The following is a 27,898-nucleotide window of genomic DNA, read 5'->3' on the forward strand; positions in this document are numbered from 1 at the left end:
TGTTTTACTAATTAATGCCAAAATATCTGTCAATTATAGTCTTTATAGTATTATAGTTTTTTCTGGCACAAAACCCATACTTGAACGTAAATTTGACTTCTCAGTACCCTGATGTACACTAGTGAGAAAGTTCTGATTTCTTTGTTTCTAATTTCTAATGTTTCATTAGAAATGTTTCTAATGTTTCATTTCTAATGCCAGTGCCATTACAACTAATCCAACCCTGATTTATTTTGCATGTGAAAAATATCATGACACATTTCAGTGAAATATTACTTTATAATAAGAGCCAAGCAGTTATTGAAATTAACAGACTTATAAGTTCATACTAAACCACATATGAGTTGACATTAGACATAGCATACACTCTTTTGTTAAAATCAGTCTTAAAGTGTGTCCCAAACATAATTGGAAGAAATTCATACTTTTGCACATCTTTACACTTACCAATGACCTTTTTTTTTCTAGGATAATGCAAGATGATTAGACATAAAGCTACCTTGGTCCGAACTGCAATTTCAAAAGTTACTTACCATCTAAGATTCACATTGAGTGTTAGTTCGCAAACAAACCAAAGTAAATAAATAATAGCAATAAGTCTATTGTTCTATTTCTCCAAAGTGTTACTGATTAAAACATCAGAGCACTGAATATAATACTTTCCTATGAAACTGAAAAAAAAAAAAAAATGAAAATGCACATGTTGATGTTTCAGATATTGCATCAGACAAGCAACATCCTGAAACATCTACAGGACAAAAGACTTGTGGTGGTGTTCCTACCGAATGCATAACGTCCCAATTACATGAACATCACTCAATCGTGCTTAAACAATCCATTCTGCACAACAGCGTTCTTGGTTGAGGATGAAATCTCTAAAGAAGGTGGGCTAGAAGTGCTTTCTTTGCACCCCTTCATGGTTTGAGAAGTCTCAATGTTACTGCCCGATTGAGGTGGTGACCTTTTGTGGACTTCCACGAGAGAGACCTTCCAAGGAGAAGCTGTTGGTTCGATTTTGGGCATGAGGAACATGGGACATGGCTCAAGAGTCTGCGTTTGAGCTTCATGCACATTCGGACTAACTGAAGAGTCCGTCTCCGGGGATTCAAGCTTGGGTTGGTGGTTCCTGGTGAAATTGGAGAGCTGCTCCAGGACCTGGATCTGGCGGTCCATCATTCCCAGCATGCTGCAGTGGAAGGCTCTCTGCTCGGCCAGCTGTTCTCCAAGCCGGTGGTTCAGGATGGTGAGCTGCTGGAGGATGAGGCTGCTGGTCTCTTCAGAAGTTCCTGCTCGGATGAAACAAGAAAAATTGTGACTCATGAGGTCATTAGGGGTGTGTTCACACTTGGCATGTTTGGTTCGATTAAAACAAACCCTGGTGTGATTGCTCTGCTAGTGCTGTTCATTTGAATAAGTGTGAACGCTGCCATCCAAAAAGATGGGTCTCGGTCTGCTTCCTAACGAACTCTGGTGCGGTTCAACTGAAATATGAATGCAACACAGACCAAAGGCACATAAACAAACCAAAAACGGGACATGATGTCAAAAGATGCGACCCTAAGAAGGACAGAATGCTCAAGCATACCTGTCTTTTCTAGCCATAGTTCGGTACAGACATCAGAACCGCGTCTCCTCGAAGCAGATCTTCGTTTGTGTGTGTGACGGAGGGATTCCTGTCGCTGTTTTGACTCCTTTACACATTTGATATGCTCTTCGCGAGTTCTCAGCTGGTCAAAATACCATTATATGCAGGCTACGCACATAAGACGAGCGCAGATATCGCAGCACACAGCATTGTTTTGGATGTTCGGTAAGTTCCGTCACGTAATATACGTAATAAAAGTCGACCAATCAGGTTGTGAACATGTCCCTATGCCTTTAGGTTCAGTGTTAAAATGCCAATGCGAATGCTAAGCGAACCAGGACTAAATGGGTTTTTTTTGGTTAGGACCAAACGAACCAAACTACAAGTGTGAACACACCCTTAGTTTGTTGTACCACAAAGAAATGAACCAGTATGTCACCTGGGAAATCATCGTGGCCGCAGTCGGCGGCGTCTCTTGTACTTTCTGTACTGTTGGGAGTGCACAGGGATGGTGGTTCGGTCTTCACCGCATAGAGGTATTCTCCTGACAAGCCCAGGGTCATTACTTCATCTGGTCCTACAGCCCAGCTTGGAGGCTCAGAACCAGCCATGTCATCTGGATGGAGGCTCTCGTCAACATCAGGTTCAAGTTTAGACATGCTCTCAGGATCACAGTTCGGGATTAAGCCTTCAGGGATTACGCCTTCAGGCCAAGGACCTGAAACAGGAGACAAACAGGACCAATCCTCATCTCATACAGTGATCACAATTAAAATGGACACAATTATAAGGAGCAACTCTAGAGAGACTCCGATGACATTTAAAGCGATACTCCGCCCAAAAATTAATAAAGGTTTGGAACAACATGAAGGTGAGTAAGTAAATAATGCCAAAATTGTCATTTTTGGTTGGAGTATCAAACCTGTATCAAAGTCTGTGTGCAAACGGGAAGTCTAACTCAATGTTTCCCCAACAGTGCACATTTTGGATGTCTCTCTTGGATGTGTTTTTAGTTGTTTTTGTGGATTCATTTGACAACGTTGTTGTCTGTATGCGAAAAACACAAAGGAAAAAAATATATTTTTAGAACACCGTTGACATGTAAACGTACCCTTGGTGTTATTCCAGAAACAGGGTTGGGAAATGCTGGTCTAATTATTGCCCTGAAAACAAGGCAATAATACCAAGAACCTGATCAAATTAAAGGAATAGTTCACCCAAAAATGAAAATTCTGTCATCATTTACTCCCCCTCATGTTGTTCCAAACCTGTATGACTTTCATTCCTCTGCAGAACACAAAAGAAGATATTCTGAAGAATATTGTCAACCAAAGAGTTCTGGCCAACTTCCATTATATGGACACAAAGACATTTCTCAAGATATCTTCTTTTATGTTCCGCATAAGAAAGAAAGTCATGTGGATTTGTAATGAGGATGAATAACATGAGGATGAATAAATGATAACAGAATTTTCTTTTTTTGGGAGAACTCTCCCTTTAATATATTGTATAAGACCATAATTCACAATTGGCAGGTCATGAAGTACAAATAATAAAAAGTAACTAACCATATAATTGTGCAAAATTACTAGAAATGATTAAGCATCAACTTGGGAGTTAATTATTGGGAGTTAATTATTAATTAATTGGGAGTCAATAATTGGGAGCATAAAACGGTTCTCATATCTTTTTTATGACGTCAAAGGATGCATGTTAAGGCTGTGAGGACGTGTGACATGCCGCCATGCATAAACCTGGATAAAGTAAGAAAATATGACTGGGTGGCCACATGTTCTAAGGTAAAAATTTAATAGTTTACCCAAAACTGAATATTCTGTCATCATTTATACACCAAAACACAGTTGACTTTATTTCTTCTGTGAAACTCTTTTTGTGTTCCACATACAGGCTCTTTCGACTACAAAGAAAGTAAACTGGGAAATATGCTAATTTGATACCAATGATGTCAAACCTGGTGCAACAAGTCTTGATGGACCATATTTAAATATATGTGAACATGAATGGGATTATCAGTGAATAACAACTTGCACCTCACACAAAATGGCATGACTTTAGAAGATTTGGAATAGAGTGCACTAATCATAAGGACCACTTTTGTGGCGTTTTCATTGAGCCTGACAGCATCCAATTACGTCCTCACATTCACTGTAAGGAGAAGAGCAGCATCAACATTCAGCATCCCATTCTAACATTAGTGTTCCACAAAACACAAGGGGTGACATGACATGAGGGTGATTAAAGGACAGAATTTTCATTTTTGGATGAACTATTCCTTTGCATATAGACAAATAAACTGCAAGTCATGCAAAAAGGTAATGGGCAGCAGTACTGTCTGTGTGGTCATCCAGGTCTGCGAGTGACCGTCCGAGAAGGTCGTGACCATCTGTGAGGTTGTCCTCCCTGCTTCCCGTCTTTGGTCTGCGCACCAACATGTGATCCAGCATATGAAAGTAGCGGAAAGACTCGACGGCAGAGAGGCGTGCAGCTGGACTTCGGTAGCTGGCCAGTTTGATCTTACGGTACTTATGTTTAAGGCTCTTCCAGCGGTTACGGATCTGGGTGACGGTGAAGTGGATGCCCCGCTTCGCCAGACTCAGACGGAGGCGTCGGAAGAGGGATTCGTTGCGCTGGCGCTTCTTGTCCAGCTCGTGGACCAGACCCATCTGCTCTATGAGGGCCAGCATGGCAAACGTGTCCGGTTCTGTCCACCACTTGTTGGGCTTCTTCTCATTCAGGTTCATGGTGTCCTTCCTGTTTGAGGCCCCTAAACATGCAACCCACTTCAGAAAGAGGGCAGATTAAAAAACTTGTTCAGATGATCTAACTCTCATTAGAGAGTAAAATGTATTTAAAAAGTGTATCATAAATTTATCATATACATATCAAATGTATCATAAATTTAAAATGCATCACCATGAAATCAAAATGGACAATTCTTGTTATTTATGAAATATTGTAGTATTTTTTTTTATAAATGAATTTATTCCTTTGACATCATTTTTTTTTTTCAAAATTCATGTGCCCTCATAATCTTTAATCAAAAAAGATGAAAGACTCCCTCATGCAACAACATCTCATCTCTTCTCTTCTCTGATGATGTGTTTGCTGGCGCGAGGGCGAAATATAATTTCAAAATATAAAACAAGGAAACATTATGACGTAAAATTAATAAGAAATATTTTAGTATAAGGGGAAGTTCACACATAATGCACTGAACTGCTTTTTTTTTCTATGTAAATGTTTCATTTATCATTGTGTTTGCCATTTTGCGTATGGTGTTCCAAAAACGTGGCACTTTAAATAATTTTTTTTTTTAAAAAGCTCAATTTAAAAATAAAAAAACGTGTCTAGAAACCTTGCGTTTTTCTTCCTTTTACTGTTTTAATGTGAGAATGGCCCATTAGTAGTTACATTTTTTGACACTGACCATGTAAACCTTTCGTAAAAGGGGAGCGTACCAAATACTCAAATCGGCATGAAACAGAAATTGCAATCACATTTTTTGGTCTATTGTGATGTATATCTGAGTGAAACGACTTCTCAAAAGAGAGATAAAAATGTAGAGCGGAACTTAATTTTATCCATTGAAAATTTATTTGATTGTCATTTGAAAATTGCTACAATCTCATGTGAGTGACAGGATGCTGGAGAGGAGGGATTATAATTGCCCCGCCCCCATGCCGGTGCATACCTCATAGATTATGAGGGCACATGAATTTAAAAATAATGATAATAATAAAGAAATAATGACGTGCACAAATAAGTCAATTATAATAAACTAGTGTGTTCCATAAACAAACAAGCATTGTCCATATTCATAAAATATTATTAAATTTGTTTAAATATAGATTTTTTTCTATTAAAAACTTGTGTCAATCATAACATTTTGTAAAGGGGAAAAAACAATTATTCATTTTGACTAGTGGTCTCAGATATTTGGACCTCAATGCAAGTCATTATTGAACGTTATACATAATTAGGTCTAGTCATTATTAAAACAAATGAAATTCAGTATAAACCTCAACAGCAATAAGCATTCCCAGTCTACACAGACCTGTTAAGTTGTAGGCCTCCTGCACATACTGTAATGCAGAAGGGATTCATCGAAAACGCCTCCGCATCGACCGAAACGCGGTAAATTGGCGAAATGACAGGCTGCGTAAAAACATTTAGACGGTTGTTGATTGTGAAATATTTTGAATGGTATCAAGACACTGAGAACATCTGTTTACTTCACACTGTGCCTTTTCCCTCTTGGTTTCTCATAGAAATAGAACCAGCGGGTAGAATGACCATTAGCATGAAACATGAAATCTGACAGAGGCAGACATTAGCGGTCCGAATGATGTTTCCAATTAATCAGATACGATAGTTGTACAATTATTATGACTCTTCATTGTGTATTTTGAATTGAACGCCATTTAAAAATAACAATTGTCATCTTTCTAATGTTAATTATTGTCCAGAACGTTACTTGTGTTGGTCATCCAGCCGGTGTTGTCATGTGATAATTGTTACTTTTCACAGCGCTGATTAGGATGGACCAATGACAGTCGTTTGTGAATATTTGATAATGAGTTTTGTAAATACTCGAGTACAGATTTTTATGGTGGATTTTTGTTTTGTCTGTCATATAGGAATCTGTGGACTGAATATAATTTCATGATTATACATTTAGGTGTACAAATGTCCACCATAAGATATAACAAACCCTGAGATCTGGATGGGGCACAATGATCTATTCTGCTTTCTGGGCCATCAAGCGCCCCCTGTTGGAAGTATCCTACTTTGATAGAAGACAGTAACCTTTAGCTTTGCTTTGCAGTGCGATTTCTGCTGCTCCCGCTTGTGGTTGAAGAATATTACATTGTGACCTCGTTACTGCCACCTTGTGTATCGGAGTAGTATTGATATTCTCATAGAGTTTCAACATAAAAAATGTCAAAAAAGGCAAGATTTTTTAAATGAAAATTCTGTCATCATCATTTACTCACCCATGCTGTTCCAAACCTGTAAGACTTTTGTTCATCTTCAAAACATAAATGAAGATATTTTTTATCTAAGAGCTTTCTTTCCCTCCATTGACAGTCTACACAACTACCACTTTGAAGCTTCAAAAAGTTCAGAAAAAGATCATAAAACTAATCCATATTAATTGAGCAGTTTAGACCAAATTTTCTAAAGATACATGATCACTTCATGAACAGATTGAATTTAGGCTTTTATTCACATATACACTGATCAGCGAAACATAAACAGAAGCTCAACTGAACCAGCTTGAAGCGCGAGAACAACCTCATTGGTTCTTGCTGAAGCTCAAACGTGCTGCGTAACAAGAGAATGAACCTCATTGGTTCTTAGGGAATCTCAAATGTGCTGCATAACATGAGAATGAATGAGGGTATGTCGTGGAACTACAATTAATGACAGAATTTTCATTTTTGGGTGAACTAACCCTTTAAGCACTGAGTATGTATGGGGCGTATAGTCCCTTTTTAGGAGGCCTTCTTCAATCCACCTAAAAAATTGTGATTAGCTCCATAATCTGTTCACAGATTTGTGATCACCTCAGTCCCCTTTATTCGGCGGCTCCTCCCTGTCTTTTAGTCAGTGTGTTAGCATGTTCTTCAGTCTGCAGCGGCAGCAGATGACAAGGTGTGTACTTTTATTGATAGATTATCATGGCACCTACATCTCTGCAGTTTTTTGTCATAAATATAGTTTACATAATGTGATGCTGGAGCAATACAACACAGTTTCCCATCCACTGTAAAGTTTTCGCTGCGTTCACGCCCCTCATCACACTACAGTTGTAAATATAACATGAAGACACTTTAGAAAAAAAATGTTTTCATATGAAATTAAAAAAATTTAATTAAAACGTGTTGTTGTGGATGTGGCATTAGATTTTCGTGCACAGAAATTATTCTTAAATTATTAAGTTAAGCGACAAATTGATAGATTCATGTGCTGCTATTTATTTATTTATTTATTTTTTAAATCAGCTTTACAATCACAGGAATTAATTACATTTTAAATTATATTCAAATAGAAAACAGCTATTTTAAATTACAATAATATTTAACAATATTACTGTTTTTTTGTCTTCTTTTGTTGTCTGTGTGAAAGTAGCACTGTAGGTGCTTTCCTGTTCAATAACAGTCATGTAAAGTTAAATAAACAGCTACTGATATCTGATAGTGGATAACGTGCTGCCCCATGGCATGTAATAAATGTGTTCTTTATTGATATGACCCAGTCCCTTTATCATTCAGTCCATTCCAGTAAATGACATTCCATCTGTAATCAGGCCCTTCATGTGATCAGGCCCTTCAAGTTAATCTTTGATTTGACATTGTTCAAAACGGGGTTTCAGGAGTTGCTGTTCATCTAAACTCTACAGCTATGGACTCAAGAAGAGTGTTTGTCTTATTATGGACGTTGCTGTCGTCCACCTCCACTGGAATCAAACTAGATGTAGATGGTGGTTATGTTGACATTACCATTGCGATCAGTTCAAAAATACCACAGGATAACACGCTCATTGATAAAATCAAGGTGAATGTGATTATTTTTGTCTATTTAACAAACTTTATGTGCATTAATTGTTTTAAAGGATTTTGTGAAAGATGTTATAGAAGATTTTGTGTTTGAATTTTTTTAATCTTAGAAATATACAGTATATAATCACAATTTGTTGACAGTATTTGTGAATGCACAAATGAAATAATAATTGCTTTTGTATAAATACACTGAGCAGAGTTTTTTTCTCATTTTATCTTTTCACTTTCCTTCTGACAGGACATGGTCACTGAAGGGTCGCTTCATCTTCATCAAGCATTGGATAAAAAGGTCTATTTTAAAGATGCTACAATACTGGTTCCATCTCACTGGAAGAGTAAGGAGTTTACCAGAGCAAGAACAGAGTCCTTTGAAAAGGTACAGAGAATTATGGCATTATATCTTGCAAAATATTAATTTTCATTCATTTCATTCACATGATATTGCTGACCCAATCTCTATGTCAAACACAGGCCAAAATAAAAATCGATAACGCTGATTCAACTGAGCCAAATACTCATCAGTATGGTGAATGTGGAATAGAGGGAGAGTACATTCTTTTCACTCCAAACTTCCTGCTAAACGACACTGTCGTTCAGGTTTACGGATCAAGAGGTGAACATTGTCTATCCTCCTTCTACATTTATACGTTTATAATTAAATAAGACATCTAAGAGTCATATTTGTTACGTTTGGTCTATGTTTGAATTTAGTTTAAGTTGGACTTTGAGCAGTTTCCTGTTGTTTCCTATGTTTTCGTCATTTCCTCAACTAACCGTGACAATATTAATATGGTAGTCTGTTTGTTTTACTAGCAGTTTATTTGTTTGTTTGTAGGAAGGGTCTTTGTGCATGAATGGGCTCATCTGAGATGGGGCGTGTTTGATGAATACAGTAAAACAAAGCCATTCTACCACTCTAATGGCCGTATTGAAGCTACAAGGTCATAAACTGTTAATTAAAAGAAGGAATATTTTTTAAATGTCCTTGGAAATTACAATCACTATTGATTTCTTGCTTATTTTTAGGTGTAGCAAAAACATTGAAGGACAGTATTATGAACGTACTGCTGATGGATCTCTTCAAGCGTGTCGCATTGATCCACAAACTTCCCTACCTACCGATGAGTGCACGTTTTTTCCAAACAAATATCAAAACACAGACAGCTCCATAATGTACCTACCAAGCCTGGATTCTGTAAGTACAGATTTTGCATGTTTCCACATACTAATTATTTTAATAACTAATTCAACTTACAGCATACAGTACATGAGTTCTGTCCTGGGGCCTTTGACCGTTTTCTTCTGTTTGCCAAGTCATTTGGATGTTACATCCCACAATTATTATCTACATCTACATTTCAATTAGCAACATCTGCTTGACAAGTTACATTTGAAAAATATAAAGTTTTACAAGAAGCTAATATTAATTTTTAGTTTGTCAGACATATAAAGTTGAGATGAGATATAAAGTTGAAATTCAGTGGCCTGAGGACACAAAGATACACTGTAAAAAATAATTCCGTAAAAAAACGGATAATGTACTGGCAGAAAATTACCAGGACATTTTCTGTTAAATTACAGACCGTTCCTTCACCTCTAAAACGGAAAATTCTGTATATTAACAGTACATTTTCTGTACTATTAACGGATAATCCTTATACAGAAATTTCTATATTTATAGAAATTTTATAGCATATATTTTGGTGGCAAATAATTCAAGAACGATATATACAAATTGAACATGGTTTATTTTTGTACAAATTTTCTTGTAAACATTCTTAAATACATTCAATGGGTAAAGATATATATATATATATATATATAAACAACGTACAAAGCACCATTAAAAAGTGCTTGTATTGTGGAATAAGTTTTTAGACATTAAACAAACAAGAGACAGAATTAAAAAAAGAAAACATGAGAAGGTACTTGCACAATATTGGTGTTGCACCAAATAGCTCACAAAATTCTTTGAAAAAAAAAAACTTCATAAACTGTGAAAGTCAAGATTCAAAACATTTTCAAACGCAATACAATACAAATACAATACAGAAAGAAACAAAAACAAATGGAATACGAATACAGGTCTGCTGCTTTTATCATTAAAAATAGTTTTAGACAGTCAATAGTAGAGTGAAATGTTAGTGTTGATGCCATTTTTCTGTAAGAGAACACAATATTCCTTAAAGGGTTAGTTCACCCAAAATTTTTAATTGTCATTAATTACTCACGCTCATGTTGTTCCACACCACACAAGACTTCCATTCGTCTTCAGAAAAAAAATTAAGATCTTTTTGAGGAAATCTGAGAGATTTCTGTCCCTCCATTGACATCTTACGCAACTACCAATTTCAAGGTTCAGAAAGGTATACAGACATAAATGTAATCCATGTGACTCCAGTGGTTTAACCTCAAATTTATGAAGTAATTTCTACCTTTCTGGAGCTTGAAAGTGGTAGTTACGTAAGCTGTCAACAGAGGAAGAGAAAGCTCTAAGATTTCATTAAAAAGATCTTCATTTTTGTTCTGAAGATGAACTTTAGTTCATTAATCTAGAAGAACTTTAGTTCTTTAGTCTTGCAGGTTTGGAACATCAGGAGGGTGAGTAATTAATGACATTATTTTCATTTTGGAGTGAACAACTTGCGTGAAAAACTTTCCTTCTCTGTATGTTCAGTTAAAGGTCCATTAAGAGATTTGACAAAAGCTTAAACTTTACATGGGTTTTCAGTGGTTCATACAGGAACTTCAGCAGTCTTGGAGGAGTGTGTAGACGTTTGGTTTCCTTCATCTCAGCCTTTTCGACCTTCGTTCAGGATTTCTGCACAGGAAAGTTGGATATGAAGAAAAAAAAAAAATGTTTTTAGCTACACAAGAAATTAAATGAAGGAAATTGAACTACAAAGTATCATACAGACCAGGCTGAGTTTGAAAAACAGTCGTACAGTATTTTACGTTCGTTAAAGGAACACTCCACCGTTTTTTGAAATAGGGCTTATTCACCTTCTTTCCTACATTTAGATAGGTGGGCAAATGCATTTTTGTCTCAGTGCATGCATTGTTTTAGTTTGACAGGGTCACCGCTAGCTTAGCTTAGCATAATGAATCCTTTGTTGCCAGCTAGCATGTCCTGAGTAAAAGTGATATAAAAAATAAAAAAAACCCACCTAATTACTTCTTGTGGCCTCCGTATTCACAACGAGTACAAATAGCGATGCAGATTAACACTAGGCGATTTCCTAGGCAGATATTGACTTATATATTAAGGACTATATTAGGGGGAAGCACAGGCGAAGCACTGCTACTTGGGCGTGATATCTCTGCGCCCTCTGCCCCCCCAGACTCAGATTAGGAATGTTTTTATGGGGTAGCCTATTATTATTTTTTAATAACGCAGGTTAAAAACTGGGAGATTTACGGGAAAATACTAATACGGGAGGACGGCGGGAAAGAAGGGTAAAATACGGGACTTTCCCGGCCAAAACGGGATACTTGACAGGTATGTATTTGTCAAGTTCAAGGGTCCATATAAAAAGGCTGAAACAGTAAAAAGTGCTCAAAATGTGTCTTTCGTTGGGACAGTGTGTCATATTTTAAGGCCTTATGTCCACGAATCACTTAATGAATTTAACTTGTAATTGTAATGCCTGAGCAAGCAAAAAAAAATACAAAATAATAATTCCTGTGTGCATGTGAAAGTTTCTTGTGATCACACGAAAGTTTGTATATTTTTATTTTTGCAAAGGTCCCTTTAGGGGCTCATCAAGAATCAAGTTTTTATTTTATTTTTTAGTCTCTGGCTAAAACGAGACATCTTATACTGATATGCTGAATGTTTGGTGACTTTTTTTTTTGTGACAAATTTTGTTTTTTAGGTGATCGCATTTTGTCAAGCAAACGATCACAATTATGAAGCCCTTAACCTGCAAAATAAAAAATGTGGCAACAAACCGACATGGACTGTAATATTTGAGGATTCTGTGGATAAAGACGCTCTTCGTTCTCTAGAACCAATGCAGTCCTCGCCACCAGAGCCATCTTTCAAAGTTGTGCAACGATTGCAACGGGTTGTTTGTCTCATTCTTGATGTCTCATCAAGCATGAACACAGTATGCAAACATTAAAAAACCTTAACTTCATTTGAAATGAGTGCCTGCATAATTTTATCCTTTACACACTGAATACCATACCAATGAAATGAGTTACATTTTCTAGGACTCCAGAATCCTTCGACTACAGCAGGCTGCCACACATTTACTGCGGAATATCATTGGGGATCAAGCCAGTGTTGGAATTGTGACCTTTAGTACTAATGCTAATACTCTGAGCCCCTTGACTACTATTGACGACTCCACACGAGAGAATCTCATCAAACTGTTGCCAAAAACAGCAGATGGATGGACGTATGTTTGTAAAGGCCTCGATCTAGGCTTACAGGTGCCATATTAATTGTTAATTTTATGTTTGCAATATGTAAAGTGTATATATAGTTTATTCTAGGCAAACGCTCTCTATTTTCTAACCATCAGGTACTTGCAACAGACAATGGGGATGTATTAGGAGATGAAATCATATTTCTGACAGATGGCGAGGCAACAGACAACATTGATAGTTGTAGTAAGATGGCAATAAACAGTGGTGCCATTATACACACACTAGCTTTTGGTGACAAAGCAGCTAATGCACTGAGGGAAATGGCAGAACGCACTGGTAAGTAAAAAAATATGTAATCTATATCTGAGTAAATCAAACTATATTAGTACGAGTTTTGTATGTACATGTAACGCAAAATTTTTCCATGGTGAAAATAGGGGGTAAATTTATCATATCCACTGATGACATCACCTCCAACCAGTTAATGGATGCATTTGCTTCCCTTACATTATCAACTGGAGATTACACAAAAGAACCAGTTCAGGTTTGGCAAGTGATCGCTCATTGCCCATGATACAATTATTACTTTGAGAGTGTCATCAGTACTGAGTATTTTAATGTATCATTTTTTAGCTAGAGAGTGTTGGAAAAACAACATCAGACTGGTTCAATGGGACAGTAACAGTGGATCAAACTGTTGGTAACAAAACCAGCTATGTAGTAATCTATGAAAAAAGTGTTCCTATCATTTCCATACAGTCACCAAGTGGCTCAATCTACAGTGAGACACACATGAGTCATGAAGTATCTCTCAAAACATTCACCTTAAAACTTCCAGGAACTGCAGAGGTATGACAACTTTTATGAATCAGTTATTTAAGTTTATAGTTCAGACCATAAACATGTAGGCTAAACATGAACTATTATAATACAATAAAAGACATCTGGGCCAAGAGTTTTAGATAAACATGATCAAAATATGTTCATCAACAACTTCAGACTAAGATGATTCAGCTAAAACACTTACAGTACTGCTTTTACTATCCATGTGTTTGGTAGACTGGGGACTGGAAGTACAGCATCCAAAGTCCAACACTTCAGTCTCTGACTATAACAGTAACGAGTCAAGCAGCGCGTGCTGATGTTCCCCCTATCGTAGTCAAAGCCCACATGAACCAGCAGTTCAGTGACGGCACTAAACCCATGATAGTGTTTGCTGAGGTCAGTCAGAATTACAAGCCTGTAATAAAGGCTGAAGTGTGGGCTACGCTGGAGTCTGAATCTGGGTCTGCACAAGAATTACAACTCCTGGACAATGGAGCAGGTAAATTACCCATCATTTTTGTTCCAAGTGTGGACTCAACTTAAAATACTCAGAGATCCATCTTTTTCAGGAGCTGATGCTTTCAAAGATGATGGCGTCTATTCCAGATATTTCACACAGATGAAAAATGGGAGAAGCAGCTTGAAAGTGAGAGTGAAGAATCAAGATGGACAAGCCAGATTTACTTTCCAAAAAAGGGGTGGTGCCCCATACGTACCTGGATATGTGGTAAACGGTAAACACTTTTTAAAGGTTGTTTTGAAAATACATTTAAACTTGGATCACATCTGAAAAGAAAACTTACAGTCAGACCAACAGCACAATCGCGAGTGAGATATTATTGTTATACAGCAGTTCAATACAAATTTTTAAATTTTATTTTTGCCAGCAACAATAGTTCCAAATGAAGCTAAAGCAGAAATGTTTGTAAAGTCACTTGTTTCACGTCTGAATTCTAATCGACCGAAAGTGCCCTGCGAAGTGGATTTCACAGGTTAATCCACCATCTTAAGTGAGACTCCGTTCCAAAGGGATGCTCCATGATCAGTTCGAAGGGCACTGCAAATGGCATCTACGGATTATAAGGGTTACACCAATACAATACTTTACAGGAAGTGGAAAACAAAATGTGCCCACCAGTTATTGCGCATCTCTCCAGCACTTTAAAGTTTGTATAAAATATAAAATAAAGACCTGGTTTCACAGACAGGGTTTAGATAAAGCCAGGATTAGGCTTTAGTTCAATTAGGGCATTTAAGTAGCTTTTATAAACATGCCTTAGAAAAAGAAGAAAAAAAACATTACTGGTGAGTGAGCATGTTGAGACAAAGCAATGGCACTGACATATTTTAAGATATGCCAGTTAAAGTTGCTTTCAGTTTAAACAACTCAAATATTTATTTTATTCTGGGACTTACTTAAGCCTTGTCTGTGAAACCGTGGGAAAAAGAAGTTGAGGATCTTATTATTGTGTTTAATTAATCCAATGTGTGTTTTGTACACATGCAGCTGTTCCCGGGTATAAAGTGTGCAAAGCACAAAAATCACAATGCAACTTCCATGATTACTATCAAATAAGATAAGACATATCCATAAAACCAACTTACATTATTTTCATATTAAACATCGCAACAGATATTTTTCACAGTCAAATATGACAATTTATATTCATTAAATTAATAACACATTTTTACAAATACATATGGATGTATTATATACACATGTAGGCTATATTACACAAACGTATGGAAATTTATATTACCATATACTTATACGTATTACTTGGCCATCATACCTCAAACTGTTTCATGACGTTGCATTTAGTCAAGTGAAGTGATCTTCAACAGGTATCTTGTGCTCAGTGAATAGAGATAAGTGAACACTGTGTAGGGACCCTGATTATGTAGCTTGACTCAGAGTTTAGTTCCTGAGTGAATGATTGTTTGGAACGAATAATTTGATGATCATCAAGATGATGATTCAATTACTCACTTGTAAAAAATACTTGTATCTATGTAACCTGCAGAAAGTGTCAATGAATCCATGCACAAATTGGAACTAAGAATATAAATGTCAATATAGTTAGCTACACAGCTGCTTGAAGAAAAACTTCAGAATCAAGCAGATTCAGGTGGTTCCTCTAATTTCAGGTGTGGTAGAGCTGAACCCTCCTGAGCCTCCAGTTTCTGAGGAACCACTTGAGGTCGGAAGCTTTACCAGAACAGCCACCGGAGAGAGTTTTGAGGTGGCGCTTACAGGCTCAACCCCACCAAACTTTCCACCTAACAAAATCACAGATCTGAGTGCTGAGATCCAGGAGGACTCTGTGCTTCTCAGCTGGACGGCTCCTGGTGAGGACCTCGACCAAGGGACAGGTAAAGCACACAATTACTATACCAGAATTTAAATACAAGGTTTTTAATTTCTTCACTGACAACATAAAATAGTAGTTTCAAATTTTGATCATGAAATAATGTAAATTTTATTGTCTTCATGGCATGTTTATTTTCCTTTAAGCGAAATCCTATGAGATCAGGTGGAGCTATGACCTTCAAATGCTTCGAGAAAGCTTCAGCAATGGTCATGCAGTCAACACAACTGCCGTCTCACCGCATGAGGCTGGATCAGTTGAACAGCATTCATTCAATTTCAGTTTCACAATCCACAATGGCACCACAATGTTCTTTGCAGTTCAGTCTGTGGACGAAGAAAAAGCGAAATCTGAAATCTCCAACATTGCTCAAGCTTCAAAGATCCTCCCTGATCCAAAACCCCAAGGAATATCAAACCCAGGCATGAATTTGACAGTTCTTGTCATTTCTTTGTGTGTGGTAACTATGGTCATATGTTTTGTTGTTGCTGTAACCACATGGGCAGTGAGACGCAGAAAACGCCTTGGTTAAAGCATTATCTGGAATTAACAATCTGATGCACACAATCAAATCAATCCTAAATTGAACATAACCATGCATCCAACTACTTATATTAATATATATCTAATATTTCTTACAATAATCATCTCTATCAAACAGACTTTCTAACTTTATGAATATTTTTGCATACATGTATTGCTCTCATTTAGAATTCCCATTTATAGTTGATTCTCAATATATTTATTTTCCTCTGAAATGTGAGCACCTTTAAATACAAATGAACAAAAACATTTCTGTACAATAAAAGGCTTGTATTAAACTTGTCATGATGATTTAAAACACATTTTTAGTTGATTCATTCTTTGAATTTTAAATGGTGACCTATTATGCTATTCTTCAAAGTGGGCTATACTAGACTAGGTTGTCATGCTTAAATTCTCAAAAAACACTTTATTTTTCCACATTATTTGACATTTTTGCAGCACCTCTCTTCCCAGACTGTCAGTAACACTCAGTTTAGTTCCTATCTCTATGAAGCCCCTCCTTTTGAAAACAGACTCTGTGCGTGATCCAATATGGTGGCTCCCGGCTGATAGACTGCAACACTGTAAACAGCTCCAAGATCAAGTTTTCAGATATCATTTTCTCTCTCTTTTCACTCACTTTTTTCCCCATTTCACATTTTCTCCCGTTACGAAACTGGACTATAACATTATACAACCTGGATCATTCATTAAAGGTAGACTATCATCCACCAACACACGCAGACTTTTCAACTTAATGTATTATTCTTCGATTCAAACAAACCTCATTGGTTCCTGTGGAAGTTCAAATGTGCTGTATAACACGAGAATGAACCTCACTGGTTCTTGCACGTCAAGCAAACATGCTTGAGCTTCTGTTTACCTCAACTGATGTCTGCGTGGATTAATGTTTCTATGTGAATTAAAGCCAAATGACGTCTCAGAATGTCTGATATGTAAAGATAAGGGTTTTTCCTACTTTTGAGCGATTTGTTACTGTTTTGTACATGTTGTCATATTAATTATAATTCAAATGGATTTTGTTATATTGATCACAATAGTATTGTTGATAATTGTTGACAGGGGCACTTTTGATTACTTTTGAACTAGGGCAGGGGCTTGAGAAGTTTACCAAACTGTGATGACTTACACTTCTGAGAACCCGAAATGTGGAAAGGGTCCATTCAAAATCTAGATCTTTTTTGGAGGGTTGGTGCAATATTTTAATTTATGACTGGCTGGCAAGAAAAAAAAATTCTGCAATATTTTATTGTGTCCTTTGTAACACGATATCACAATGAAGCAGTATCTATTGAGATTATCAGAAAGAGCTTTATTGCCACACATGTTTGCACACACAAGGAATTCTTTTCTTTTTTTGGTGACAGAAGAAGCTTCCAGTACACAGAGACAACAACAGTGCAGAGATGGTAAATCAAAAAATGCAGATATATGTGAATAAGGTACACACACACACACACAAATATATATATGTTGTCATTGCACAGTGGGGAGAGCATTTACTGTTCATGAGGCAGATTGCCTGGGGGAAGAAACTTTTCTTCACTCAGTAAGTTTCTGTCTGACTTAGCATGAATTGTGATATAGCCAGAAGCTGCCTGTCTGATGGCTCTCATTGCCACGAGGATGACTTTTTTAATACTTTGGATGATTTTAAAGCAATTACTTGTGGCGTCTGCCAAATGGGCAAAGTCTTTAATCATGTTGAACATAGCCCAATTGCCGTTGGGCAAACATTTATTTGTGAGAACTGCAAACGCATCGCTGAACTACAAGAATTGGTAATCGGGCTACAGGAAAAGATACAAGAAAGAGACATTATAATTTCAAGACTTCGAGGACATCAGAAACAACTGCTTACTATTAATTCTACGCTGGTTGAAGATGATGATTCACCTCCGGAGAAAATTGTCTCTTCCACTCCGTTGGTCAACAGCTGGACGAACGTTACAAGGAGAAAACGTAAAGCTGGCAATTCTCTTTTAATACCCCCTGGAAAGTCCCTGTTTCGTCCATCTCCAATATCGGAGGTTGATCCTGTCCCAGTTCATAACCGCTTTGCTTCGCTGTGCGATACTCAGGAAGTGAACATGGGTCCATTGGATCCTACCTCGGCCATATCCAGGGAAAACACATTGTGCAGTGGAGAGCGAGAGCGAGATGACCCAGGTTTGTTTTCGTCTTGTGTTTCTCCTGGGCTTCGTGAAGTTGATTGCTCAGTTCGGCCCAAAGAAAATATCAACAACACGTTAATTGCAGCAGCTGGTATGCCTCGTCGCACTCAACTTACACCAAGCACAGTTATTGCTGGAAGTTCAATGGTTCGCAAAGTTAAAGTCCCCAATGCCAGAATTCTCTGTTATCCTGGAGCAAGGGTAAAGGATTTAATTGCAGTATTTCCTACAATAAACAAGCAACTCCCTAACATAGAACGATTTGTTATTCATATTGGCTCTAATGACGTCATGGACAGAAACTCACAGAGTCTAAAGAAAGACTTTATAAATCCACTTGGCCTTATCCAAGAAGTAGGGATGCTACCTGTTGTTTCCGGTCCTATTCCTTCTCTTCGTACAGAAGGTGAGAAATTCAGCCGTTTGTGGTCTCTCCATGTATGGTTACAAAATTATTGTCAAGACAATGGATTTCCCTTTGTTGATAATTTCGATTCTTTTTGGGGAAAATATGAACTTTTTAGTCGTGATAGGTGTCATCCAAATGAAAAAGGGGCTCACCTACTGTCTTCTCATATTGACTTCCTTCTGAACAATATCAGTTGAAGGGACATTGTTAGGACATCTAAATCAAAGGTGGATATTGACAATATTAGCTGCTCATTAATCAATACACAAATGGTCAGATGTGGTACTACAATGGATAACACCTCAAATCCTGGGCAAGTAATCCCTACCATAATTTCAAAGCGCTTTTCTCATAGACCTACAGATACATTTGGGCTTTCTAGTTATGCTAGGCATAATAATCTCATACTTATTAATTTATTTAGCAATGTAAGCACTTGTAATTTGCCTATATTAGCTCCTTTACAAACATCATATTGCCCCTCTGATTTTAAAACAAGACAAGGTCTTGGGTTAATGCACATTAATGTCTGAAGCATTATCCCTAAACTTGACATGCTAGACTTGTGGGTAAATGATTCTAAACCTGACATTTTAGTGTGTTCTGAAACCTGGCTTAAATCCTCTGATGGTGATGATGTTATTGCAATTAATGATTATAATGTCTTTAGATGTGATAGAGAAAAAAAGGGTGGAGGTGTCTGTATGTATGTACATAAAGATTTTAAGGCCACAAAATCTTTTAGTAGGTCTGTTTCTAAACAATTTGAGCTTCTTGTTATTAATGTTGAAATCTTTTGTAATGTGTCTGTCTCTGTTGTTGGAGTTTATCGCCCTCCATCTGCTACACATGAAGCAGTCACTTCTATCTTTGAATTACTTATCCCTTTTTTAGAAAATGAGATCGTGATACTTGGTGATTTTAATTTAAATTGGTTATCCCCTTCTTCTGCCTATTTTAGAACAGCTTGTGTTGATATGAACTTGTCACAATTGATCATGGAACCTACTCGAGTTAATTTAAAAGACCCTTCAAGATCAACTTTGATAGATTTAATCCTTACGAATAATCCTCATAAATACCCTCATAGTGGTGTCTTTGCTATGGACCTTAGTGATCACTCTCCTATAGTCTGTGTTAGAAATACTAAATTAATTAAAACCAAACCCCGACTCGTTACAAAAAGGAGTTTAAAAAATCTAGATAATGAAGGATTTCTCTGTGATCTTTATTATTCTGATTTATCAAGTGTTTTTAATATTTCAGATGTGGAATTGGCTGTTGAAACATTTAAAAGTATTTTTAATTCAGTGGCAGACAAATATGCTCCTATGAAGACATATAGAACTAAAGACAGGATAAACCCATGGTTCACTACAGAACTTTCAGAATTATTGCAGTTAAGAAATAAAGCTTGGTCTAAAGCTAGGCAAACTGGACTATGTAGTGACTGGCTTATATTTAAACAACTCAGAAACAAGTGCACCATCTCTGTGAAAAAGGCAAAATCAAGTTATTATTTAAATACAATTTCTAGTAGTCAAGGTGATCCGACTAAATTTTGGAAAGCCATAAAATATCTAAAACGAAGTTGCCACTCCTCTCTGCCTAATACGATTACATTTCATTCTAAAACTGTAAATGACAAAATTGAAATATGTGATGCGTTTAATCAACATTTTGTTACAGCTGGTAATTTGTTTGAGGGTGGAACTTGTAATGATGTGGTGCTCCCAGAAAGGTCTGATTGTGTAGCTAGAACCAAGTTAAGAGAAACAGCTCTCTCTTCCAATATTTTGTCAGATGAAGTTATGAACCCATCTTTTTCATTTCAACGGGTTAGCTACGAGGAAGTTTTCAAAGCTCTTTTAACTATTGATATAAAAACTGCTACTGGAGCAGATGATCTTAATCCCTGTCTTTTGCAGCTTGCTGCAACTATTATTGCTGAGCCACTTGCCCACATTTTTTATTTATCCTTGTTAACAGGAATAATTCCTAAGGTTTGGAAGACGGCCCTGGTACGTCCACTTTTTAAATGTGGTGATCCCAAAGATTTAAACAATTATAGACCTATTTCAAGGTTTTCATGTCTTGTGAAAATATTTGAGAAAATAGTAAATCTGCAGTTGCGCTCCTCTTTAGACGAACATTGCATTTTGAAAACATATCAGTCAGGTTTCAGACCTGGTCATAGCACCACCTCTGCTGTTACTCAGGTACTGGATGACATTATAAGTGGTATAGATAAAAAGAAGCATTGTGCAGCCCTGTTTATAGATCTATCTAAGGCCTTTCGACACTGTGGATCATTCTTTACTTCTAAATAGACTGTCATCAATTGGACTAGATTTGGTGGCCTGCAGATGGTTTGAAAATTATCTGACAAATAGAACACAGTGTGTTTCCACTGATGGTGTCAAATCTGGTTTTCTTGAGCTTTTGAAGGGCGTTCCGCAGGGATCGATTTTAGGTCCAGTTCTTTTTTCTATTTATATCAATAATATTGGTTCAGCTATAACAAATTGCCAACTCCACCTCTATGCTGATGATACAGTTATTTATGCTATTGCCCCTACAGCTGACCAGGCCCATTTTGAGCTACAATCTGCCTTTACAGCTACAGAAGGTCTTTGTTGAATTGAAACTGGTAGTTAACGAAGGTAAAACCAAGTACATGCTTTTTTCAAATAAACAACAGAAAATAGGTGATGATTTATGTTTTTCCACATTGGATGGTGCCTCTATCGACCGTGTTTGTTTATAAATATTTGGGGATTTGGATTGATGACAGGCTCTCCTTTAAAACGCATGTTGATGAGTTGGTAAAGAAACGTCTCAGTTACGTATGTAACCCTCGTTCCCTGAGTACAGGGAACGGAGACGTGTCGTCGGGGGAGTTCCCTGACGAATTGGGATCACGCTAGGGAGACCAACTGCCTACGAGTGAATTAAAACGAGCCAATGAAATTGGCATGCAGGATTTGCATTCCGCAGCCCGCCTACCAGCGCGGGTATAAAAAGACGGAAGCAACGCATGCATAGTGCTTTTCGCTGAGGAGCCGAACAGTGTCCAGTCCTCTGCGAAGGTACAGCAACATGGCGACGGGACGACACATCTCCGTTCCCTGTACTCAGGGAACGAGGGTTACATACGTAACCGAGACGTGTCGTCGGGGGAGTTCCCTGACGAATTGGGATCCCAAGTAAAACGCCATGGTGCTGGCCCCTTCCAGCGCCCAGCTAAGCTACCCTGCAGCAGTTTCTTGAATAAGTGCGGGAGCTAGCTAGGTAATCACACTGCTGTTCCGCAAGACCCGCACAGTGGATTTTGGATAACACTGGGAAAGCGTGCCCTAACCCCCAGGGGGGGGTGGGGGAACGCTGCGGAAGCTAGCCTGCCTGAAGAAGCCCTGGAATACACATATGTACTAACCATTTAGGGTAGTGAAACATATGGCAGTCCCTGAGGTAGTCCCAATCCGAGGGGAGTGGGAGCGTACTCAACAGGGACGACAGAACGAGTCTGTCAAGGGGAAGACACGGCTGAACTGCACGTGGCATCATGGGTCACCGTAGAGACCACTGGAAAGACACCCAGTCTACTAACAACTCCTACTAGAGGTAGCAGACCTGGCGCCAGGCGGTCCACCACGCCTGGCACCGGAGGGGTGATGGAGGAACTCACGAGGCTCACCGACGTAGGGCGCCAACGGAGCAAAGACGCACGTATCCGGCCGAGGCACGGAGTGGCGTAGCAAGCCGACACAACCTATTCCCTCGCACCACTGGCCGTAGCGAGTACTCGGGAGGAAACAGGTTCCACACGTAGGCTATAGAATCTAGCGAACGTGTTCGGTGTCGCCCAGCCCGCAGCTCTACAGATGTCTGACAGCGAGGCGCCTTGAGCCAGAGCCCAGGAAGCGGCAACACCTCTAGTAGAGTGAGCGCGGAACAGGAGCGCTGTCTTAATGGACAGGATATTCAACTTGACTGTTGACAAGGGCTCAAAGGGAGGACTTTAAAGAGATCTAAGAACCAGAGCTAGGTCCCAAGAGGGTACAGAGTGCAAAACACGAGGTGGATTTAACCTCCTAGCACCAGCTAGGCTACGGAATCTGATGATCAGGTCGTGCTTCCCCAAGGACTTACCTTCTACTGCATCGTGATGCGCTGCTATTGCGGCGACATACACTTTGAGGGTGGAGGGAGACAGCCTTCGCTCCAACCCATCTTGCAGGAAGGAAAGCACGACTCTGATCAGGCAAGTTCGTGGGTTCTCCCCGTGGGAAGAACACCAGCCGACGAACAGGTTCCACTTCAGAGCGTAGAGGCACCTCGTAGAGGGGGCTCTAGCTGAAGAGATGGTATCTACCACTGCCTGTGGCAGGCCATCTAGAACCTCTGCGTCCCATCCAGGGACCAGACATGGAGTTTCCAGAGGTCTGGACGCGGGTGCCATAGAGTGCCCCGTCTCTGAGAAAGAAGGTCCTTCCTCAGAGGAATCGGTCAAGGAGGGGCTGTCGTGAGGAGCATAAGTTCCGTGAACCAAGTCCTGGTGGGCCAATACGGCACCACTAACAGGACCTGCTCCTCGTCCTCCCTGACCTTGCACAGTGTCTGTGCAAGAAGGCTCACTGGGGGAAACGCATACTTGCGTAGGTCCCGTGGCCAGCTGTGAGCCAGGGCATCCGTGCCGAGGGTCCCCTCGGACAGGGAGTAAAACCACTGGCAATGGGTCGTGTCCGGAGAAGCAAACAGGTCTACCTGTGTATCTGTCGCCATTCTCCTGGCAGGGGAGGCAACCGTGAGAGCTCCTCTGCCACACAGTTGAGCTCCCCTAGAACATGAACGGCACGAAGCGACCTCAGATGCTTCTGACTCCATAGGAGGAGGTGGGAGGCGAGTCGCGACATACGACGGGAGCGTAGACCACCTTGATGGCTGATGTACGCAACGATCGCAGTGCTGTCCGTACGGACCAGTACATGCTTGTGTCTGAGAAACCCCTTGAGGCGACACAAAGCTAGACGTACTGCTTGCAACTCTAGGCAGTTGATGTGCCAATGCAGCTGGGGCCCCGTCCACAGACCCGAGACTGCATGCCCGTTGTACGTGGCCCCCCAACCCATGGCAGAGGCATCCGTGAACACCACAGCATGCCTGGACACCTGGACTAGGGGCACTCCGGCCCGTAGAAACACAGGGTCCGACCATGGGAAGAAGGTTTGGCGGCAGCGCGGGGTAACTTTGACCCGGAGCGTACCGCTCTGCCACGCCCACCTCTGGACTCGATCGTGAAGCCAGCGCTGAAGCGGTCTCATATGTAACAGGCCGAGCGGCGTTACTGCGGCTGCGGCTGCCATATGCCCCAGGAGCCTCTGAAACTGTTTCAGTGGAACCGCTGTCCTGCCTCGAAAAGACCTGAGGCAGGTGAGCACTGACTGGACGCGCTCCTCTGTGAGACGCGCAGTCTGGGCGACCGAGTCCAGTTCCATACCGAGATAAGAGATCCTCTGCACGGGGCAGAGTTTGCTCTTGTCCCAGTTGACCTGAAGCCCCAACCGACTGAGGTGCCGGAGCACCATGTCCCTGTGATCGCACAACACATCTCGCGAGTGAGCTAGAATAAGCCAGTCGTCGAGATAGTTGAGAATGCGAACGCCTTGTTCTCTCATGGGAACAATGGCCGCCTCCGCGACTTTCGTGAAGACACGCGGCGACAGGGCCAGCCCGAAGGGTAGGACTTTGTACTGGTATGCACGACCCTCGAACGCAAACCTTAGAAACGGTCTGTGTCGAGGAAGAATTGAAACGTGAAAGTACGCGTCCTTCAGGTCGATCGCTGCAAACCAATCCTGGGGACGGATGCATTCGAAAATGCGCTTCTGCGTGAGCATTTTGAACGGGAGTTTGTGCAGGGCCCGATTCAAAACCTGCAGGTCCAGGATTGGCCGTAACCCACCGCCTTTCTTGGGTACAATGAAGTATGGGCTGTTAAACCCGGACCTCATCTCGGCAGGAGGGACCGGCTCGATCGCGTCCTTCGCCAGCAGGACATCGATCTCTTTCCGCAAGACAGGGGCACCCACTGACTGCACACGGGTGAAGTGGACGCCCCTGAACTTGGGAGGCCGGCGTGCAAACTGAATTGCATAGCCGAACCGAATGGTGCGGATAAGCCATCAGGACGGACCTGGAAGCGCTAGCCAGGCTTCCAGATACCGTCCCAACAAACCACCCGAACCACCGGCGTACCCGCGGAGGGGCAGCGAGGTGGAAGACAGGGACCCAGCTCTGGTGGCATTGTAGCGACCGAGAGCGGGGTCTGGGCGTTTTAACTTGACACCAACCTGCTTCCACCTGTGGGCAGACGGCAGAGAAGGCCCGTGGGCATTCTGCTGCGGTCTGCCCGGTGGCGAGGGGAGGGGGAGAGACGAGGAACGAGGCCCTGACTCCTCGTGACCTGGTCTCTGCGCCTCCGGGCCCAGCTGCAGACAGGAGCAACGCAGCCGCGGCTGCGTCACTGCTATCCGCGAGCTGGAGAGAGGGGAACGGGAGAGGCGCCGTTCGTGGGCGGCACGCACTGCCATTCTGACCCTCTCGGACGGAGGAGACTGGTCTTACTGGTCTGCCAGACTCGACCGTGAGGGGAAACGAGGAGCGAGGCCCGGGGGCATCGAGTCCTGGTTTCCACCTCCTCACCCAGCGAGAGACGAGAGTGACAAGGCCGAAGCCCTCACTGTCATCTGATCACTGGGGGCCCGTGAGTGTCTCAGAGGAAGTGGACTGCTCAAATTTGGGTACCGCTGACTGGATGACCAGCGACGGAACAGAAATGAAATTCTCCACCCGGCCCTCCCCCGGGGGAAGGAGTGGTGATGACACACACTCCCGAAGAGCAGACATCACATACTCCGGGTCACTCCTCTCTGGGTCGTTTCCCTTACCCTTTGCGGGGGGGAAACGAACTCCGAGCGGGCGGTTTTGAGGCGCTTCTGGACCACCAGTGTGGACATCGTCTGACCGAGGGCCAGCGCTGTGACTAATCACGGTCAGTCACTAAGCACAGCTCCGAATCCGAATCAGAACTACCCACGTGCACTGAATGTGCAGGGGTAGTGAGAGAGGAAAAACTTCTGCAGATTTAGGCATGTTTGGCTTGCCACATTGGCACCAAAATGCTTCCATACTGCCAAAAAAAATTCACACGCATCTAGGTACTTTAGACCCAGGAAGTGTGGCTGTCAAGTCTGAATCTTCAGCATGAGAACACACCATTACAGTAGGAACTCAGCATCATTTTCAGAGTATAACAGCCCTCTCTCCGATGTAGCGATCGACATCTGTCCTCCCCTGGGGCCCCGAATGAAATGCTTGGCCCCTCATGAGAAGGACCAAAATCCCATTCAAAGCCTCGACGGCACACGGCACGCTGAGCGGCTCAAGCCTTTACGAGAAAGGGGAGACGAACAACGTGCCGACGTGGTCATGCACTCATGAGAGAACATGAACCACCCATGAACGCAGTCTCAACACACTGATTAGGCATGTGAAACAGCGATCATGGCCGTCAACCAGGCATGCAAGACAGTGAACATGGCCATCGCCTCGATGGCACACGGCACGCTGAGCGTTCAAGCCCTCAGGCAAGATGAACAACGTGCCGACGTGGTCATGCTCTCATGTAGAGAGCACAAACCACCCACAAACACAGTCTCAGCATGTTTGTGATGCGCTAGAGGAGTGAGTGGTTCGTGCTCACTGTAACTCTCAGATCACCAATGTTATTTGCCAAAGTAGCCCTCTCCTGGTGCACCAGAAGAGAAACTAGATCGGGAAACAAGCAAAGGGACTCACCTCATAGAGGCACGCGAGTCTTGATCTTGACCACGCATCTTGAGCGCCGAATGACGCGCGCTGGTTTGCCGTGACAACCCACGCTGTCAACCGGCGCTCGACGGCACACGGCACGCTGAGCGGCTCGAGCCTTTAAAAAGGGGAGACGAAGAACGTGCCGACGTGGTCATGCACTCCTGAGAGAACATGAACCACCCACGAACGTAGTCTCACACACTGATTAGTGATTAGTGCATGTGAAACAATGAACGTGGCCGTCATATGAGGACAGGAAACGATCGCATCCAGAAACACACGAGTGAAACGTCATCCTGAAAAGGACGCGATCTTCACTCGTGTTGCTCTTTCAGGAAGAAAGTACTCTCTTTATTGTGCTGAAGCACACAGGGACCCAACGCGGCAACACAGCGGGGAAACTGCAAGCCCGCTGTGCGCACTCAACCGTTTACCAGCTGTGAAAACAGCTTTTGAATTAACAAGTGTGTAGACTCAGCCGGCAGACAGGAAATCGCGCGGTCGCTGAGACGCCGTCACGACAACACAGAGAGATCCCTTCCCGAAACAGCAGACTCGTAGAGCGTAAGATAGATACAATCTTAAAGCTCATTCACTCAGAGAGGACACAATCAGTCGGCTCCGAAGCAAAAAGCACTATGCATGCGTTGCTTCCGTCTTTTTATACCCGCGCTGGTAGGCGGGCTGCGGAATGCAAATCCTGCATGCCAATTTCATTGGCTCGTTTTAATTCACTCGTAGGCAGTTGGTCTCCCTAGCGTGATCCCAATTCGTCAGGGAACTCCCCCGACGACACGTTGGAGTTCCCAGGACGAAAGGGAACTAAGAGTTAGAGTAGGTTTCTTTTATAGAAATAAATCTTGTTTGACTCTAAATAATAGAAAAAAATTAGTTGAATCCACTTTTTTACCTGTCATTGATTATGGAGACACAATCTATATGCATGCCCCTGCTTCTGTTCTAAAACCTCTCGATGCTGTATATCATAGTGCCATTCGTTTTATTACAGGGGACAGGTTTAGTACCCATCATTGCACACTTTATCAGAAAGGAAATTGGCTGCCCTTAAAATCTCGTAGAGAAATGCATTTTGCACTTTTTGTGTACAAAGCTCTTTTGCACAAATTACCATATTATATTAATTCACTTTTATCTGT

The 27,898-nt window shown here is 41.0% G+C and overlaps 2 protein-coding genes across 2 annotated transcripts; one reads left to right on the forward strand and one right to left on the reverse strand.

Moving 5' to 3' along the window:
- Positions 1 to 259: 259 nt before the first annotated feature.
- LOC311090242 (uncharacterized protein) lies at positions 260 to 5,880 on the reverse strand. Its single transcript, XM_084125432.1, has 4 exons — positions 5,661 to 5,880; positions 3,936 to 4,386; positions 2,025 to 2,303; positions 260 to 1,286 (listed from the first exon to the last, which is right to left on the reverse strand). The coding sequence occupies exons 2-4, from the start codon at positions 4,345 to 4,347 to the stop codon at positions 817 to 819; spliced, it is 1,161 nt and encodes a 386-aa protein (XP_083981558.1). The 5' UTR covers positions 4,348 to 4,386; positions 5,661 to 5,880; the 3' UTR covers positions 260 to 816.
- A 2,106-nt stretch (positions 5,881 to 7,986) lies between these two features.
- Positions 7,987 to 16,303, forward strand: LOC311091150 (calcium-activated chloride channel regulator 1-like). The gene is made up of 14 exons (XM_084126943.1): positions 7,987 to 8,164; positions 8,408 to 8,545; positions 8,641 to 8,782; positions 9,005 to 9,110; positions 9,196 to 9,364; positions 12,045 to 12,275; positions 12,385 to 12,606; positions 12,699 to 12,879; positions 12,981 to 13,087; positions 13,177 to 13,392; positions 13,603 to 13,867; positions 13,938 to 14,102; positions 15,517 to 15,741; positions 15,884 to 16,303. The coding sequence occupies exons 1-14, from the start codon at positions 8,012 to 8,014 to the stop codon at positions 16,267 to 16,269; spliced, it is 2,706 nt and encodes a 901-aa protein (XP_083983069.1). The 5' UTR covers positions 7,987 to 8,011; the 3' UTR covers positions 16,270 to 16,303.
- Positions 16,304 to 27,898: the final 11,595 nt, after the last annotated feature.

This window comes from Abramis brama (assembly GCF_963993115.1).
Source record: "Abramis brama genome assembly, chromosome: 10".
Classification (NCBI taxonomy): Eukaryota; Metazoa; Chordata; class Actinopteri; order Cypriniformes; family Leuciscidae; genus Abramis; species Abramis brama.

What these genes read in the sequence shown, in the direction of transcription:
- LOC311090242 (XM_084125432.1), bottom strand. Translation starts at nt 4,347, where the DNA reads ATGAACCTGAATGAGAAGAAGCCCAACAAGTGGTGGACAGAACCGGAC. An exon ending in CCTGGATGACCACACAGACA is followed by an intron (nt 2,304 to 3,935) that starts GTACTGCTGCCC and finishes CTCCTGTTTCAG; the next exon opens with GTCCTTGGCCTGAAGGCGTA. An exon ending in CGGCCACGATGATTTCCCAG is followed by an intron (nt 1,287 to 2,024) that starts GTGACATACTGG and finishes TCATCCGAGCAG; the next exon opens with GAACTTCTGAAGAGACCAGC.
- LOC311091150 (XM_084126943.1), top strand. Translation starts at nt 8,012, where the DNA reads ATGGACTCAAGAAGAGTGTTTGTCTTATTATGGACGTTGCTGTCGTCC. An exon ending in ATGTCTCATCAAGCATGAAC is followed by an intron (nt 12,276 to 12,384) that starts ACAGTATGCAAA and finishes TACATTTTCTAG; the next exon opens with GACTCCAGAATCCTTCGACT. An exon ending in ACTCCTGGACAATGGAGCAG is followed by an intron (nt 13,868 to 13,937) that starts GTAAATTACCCA and finishes CATCTTTTTCAG; the next exon opens with GAGCTGATGCTTTCAAAGAT.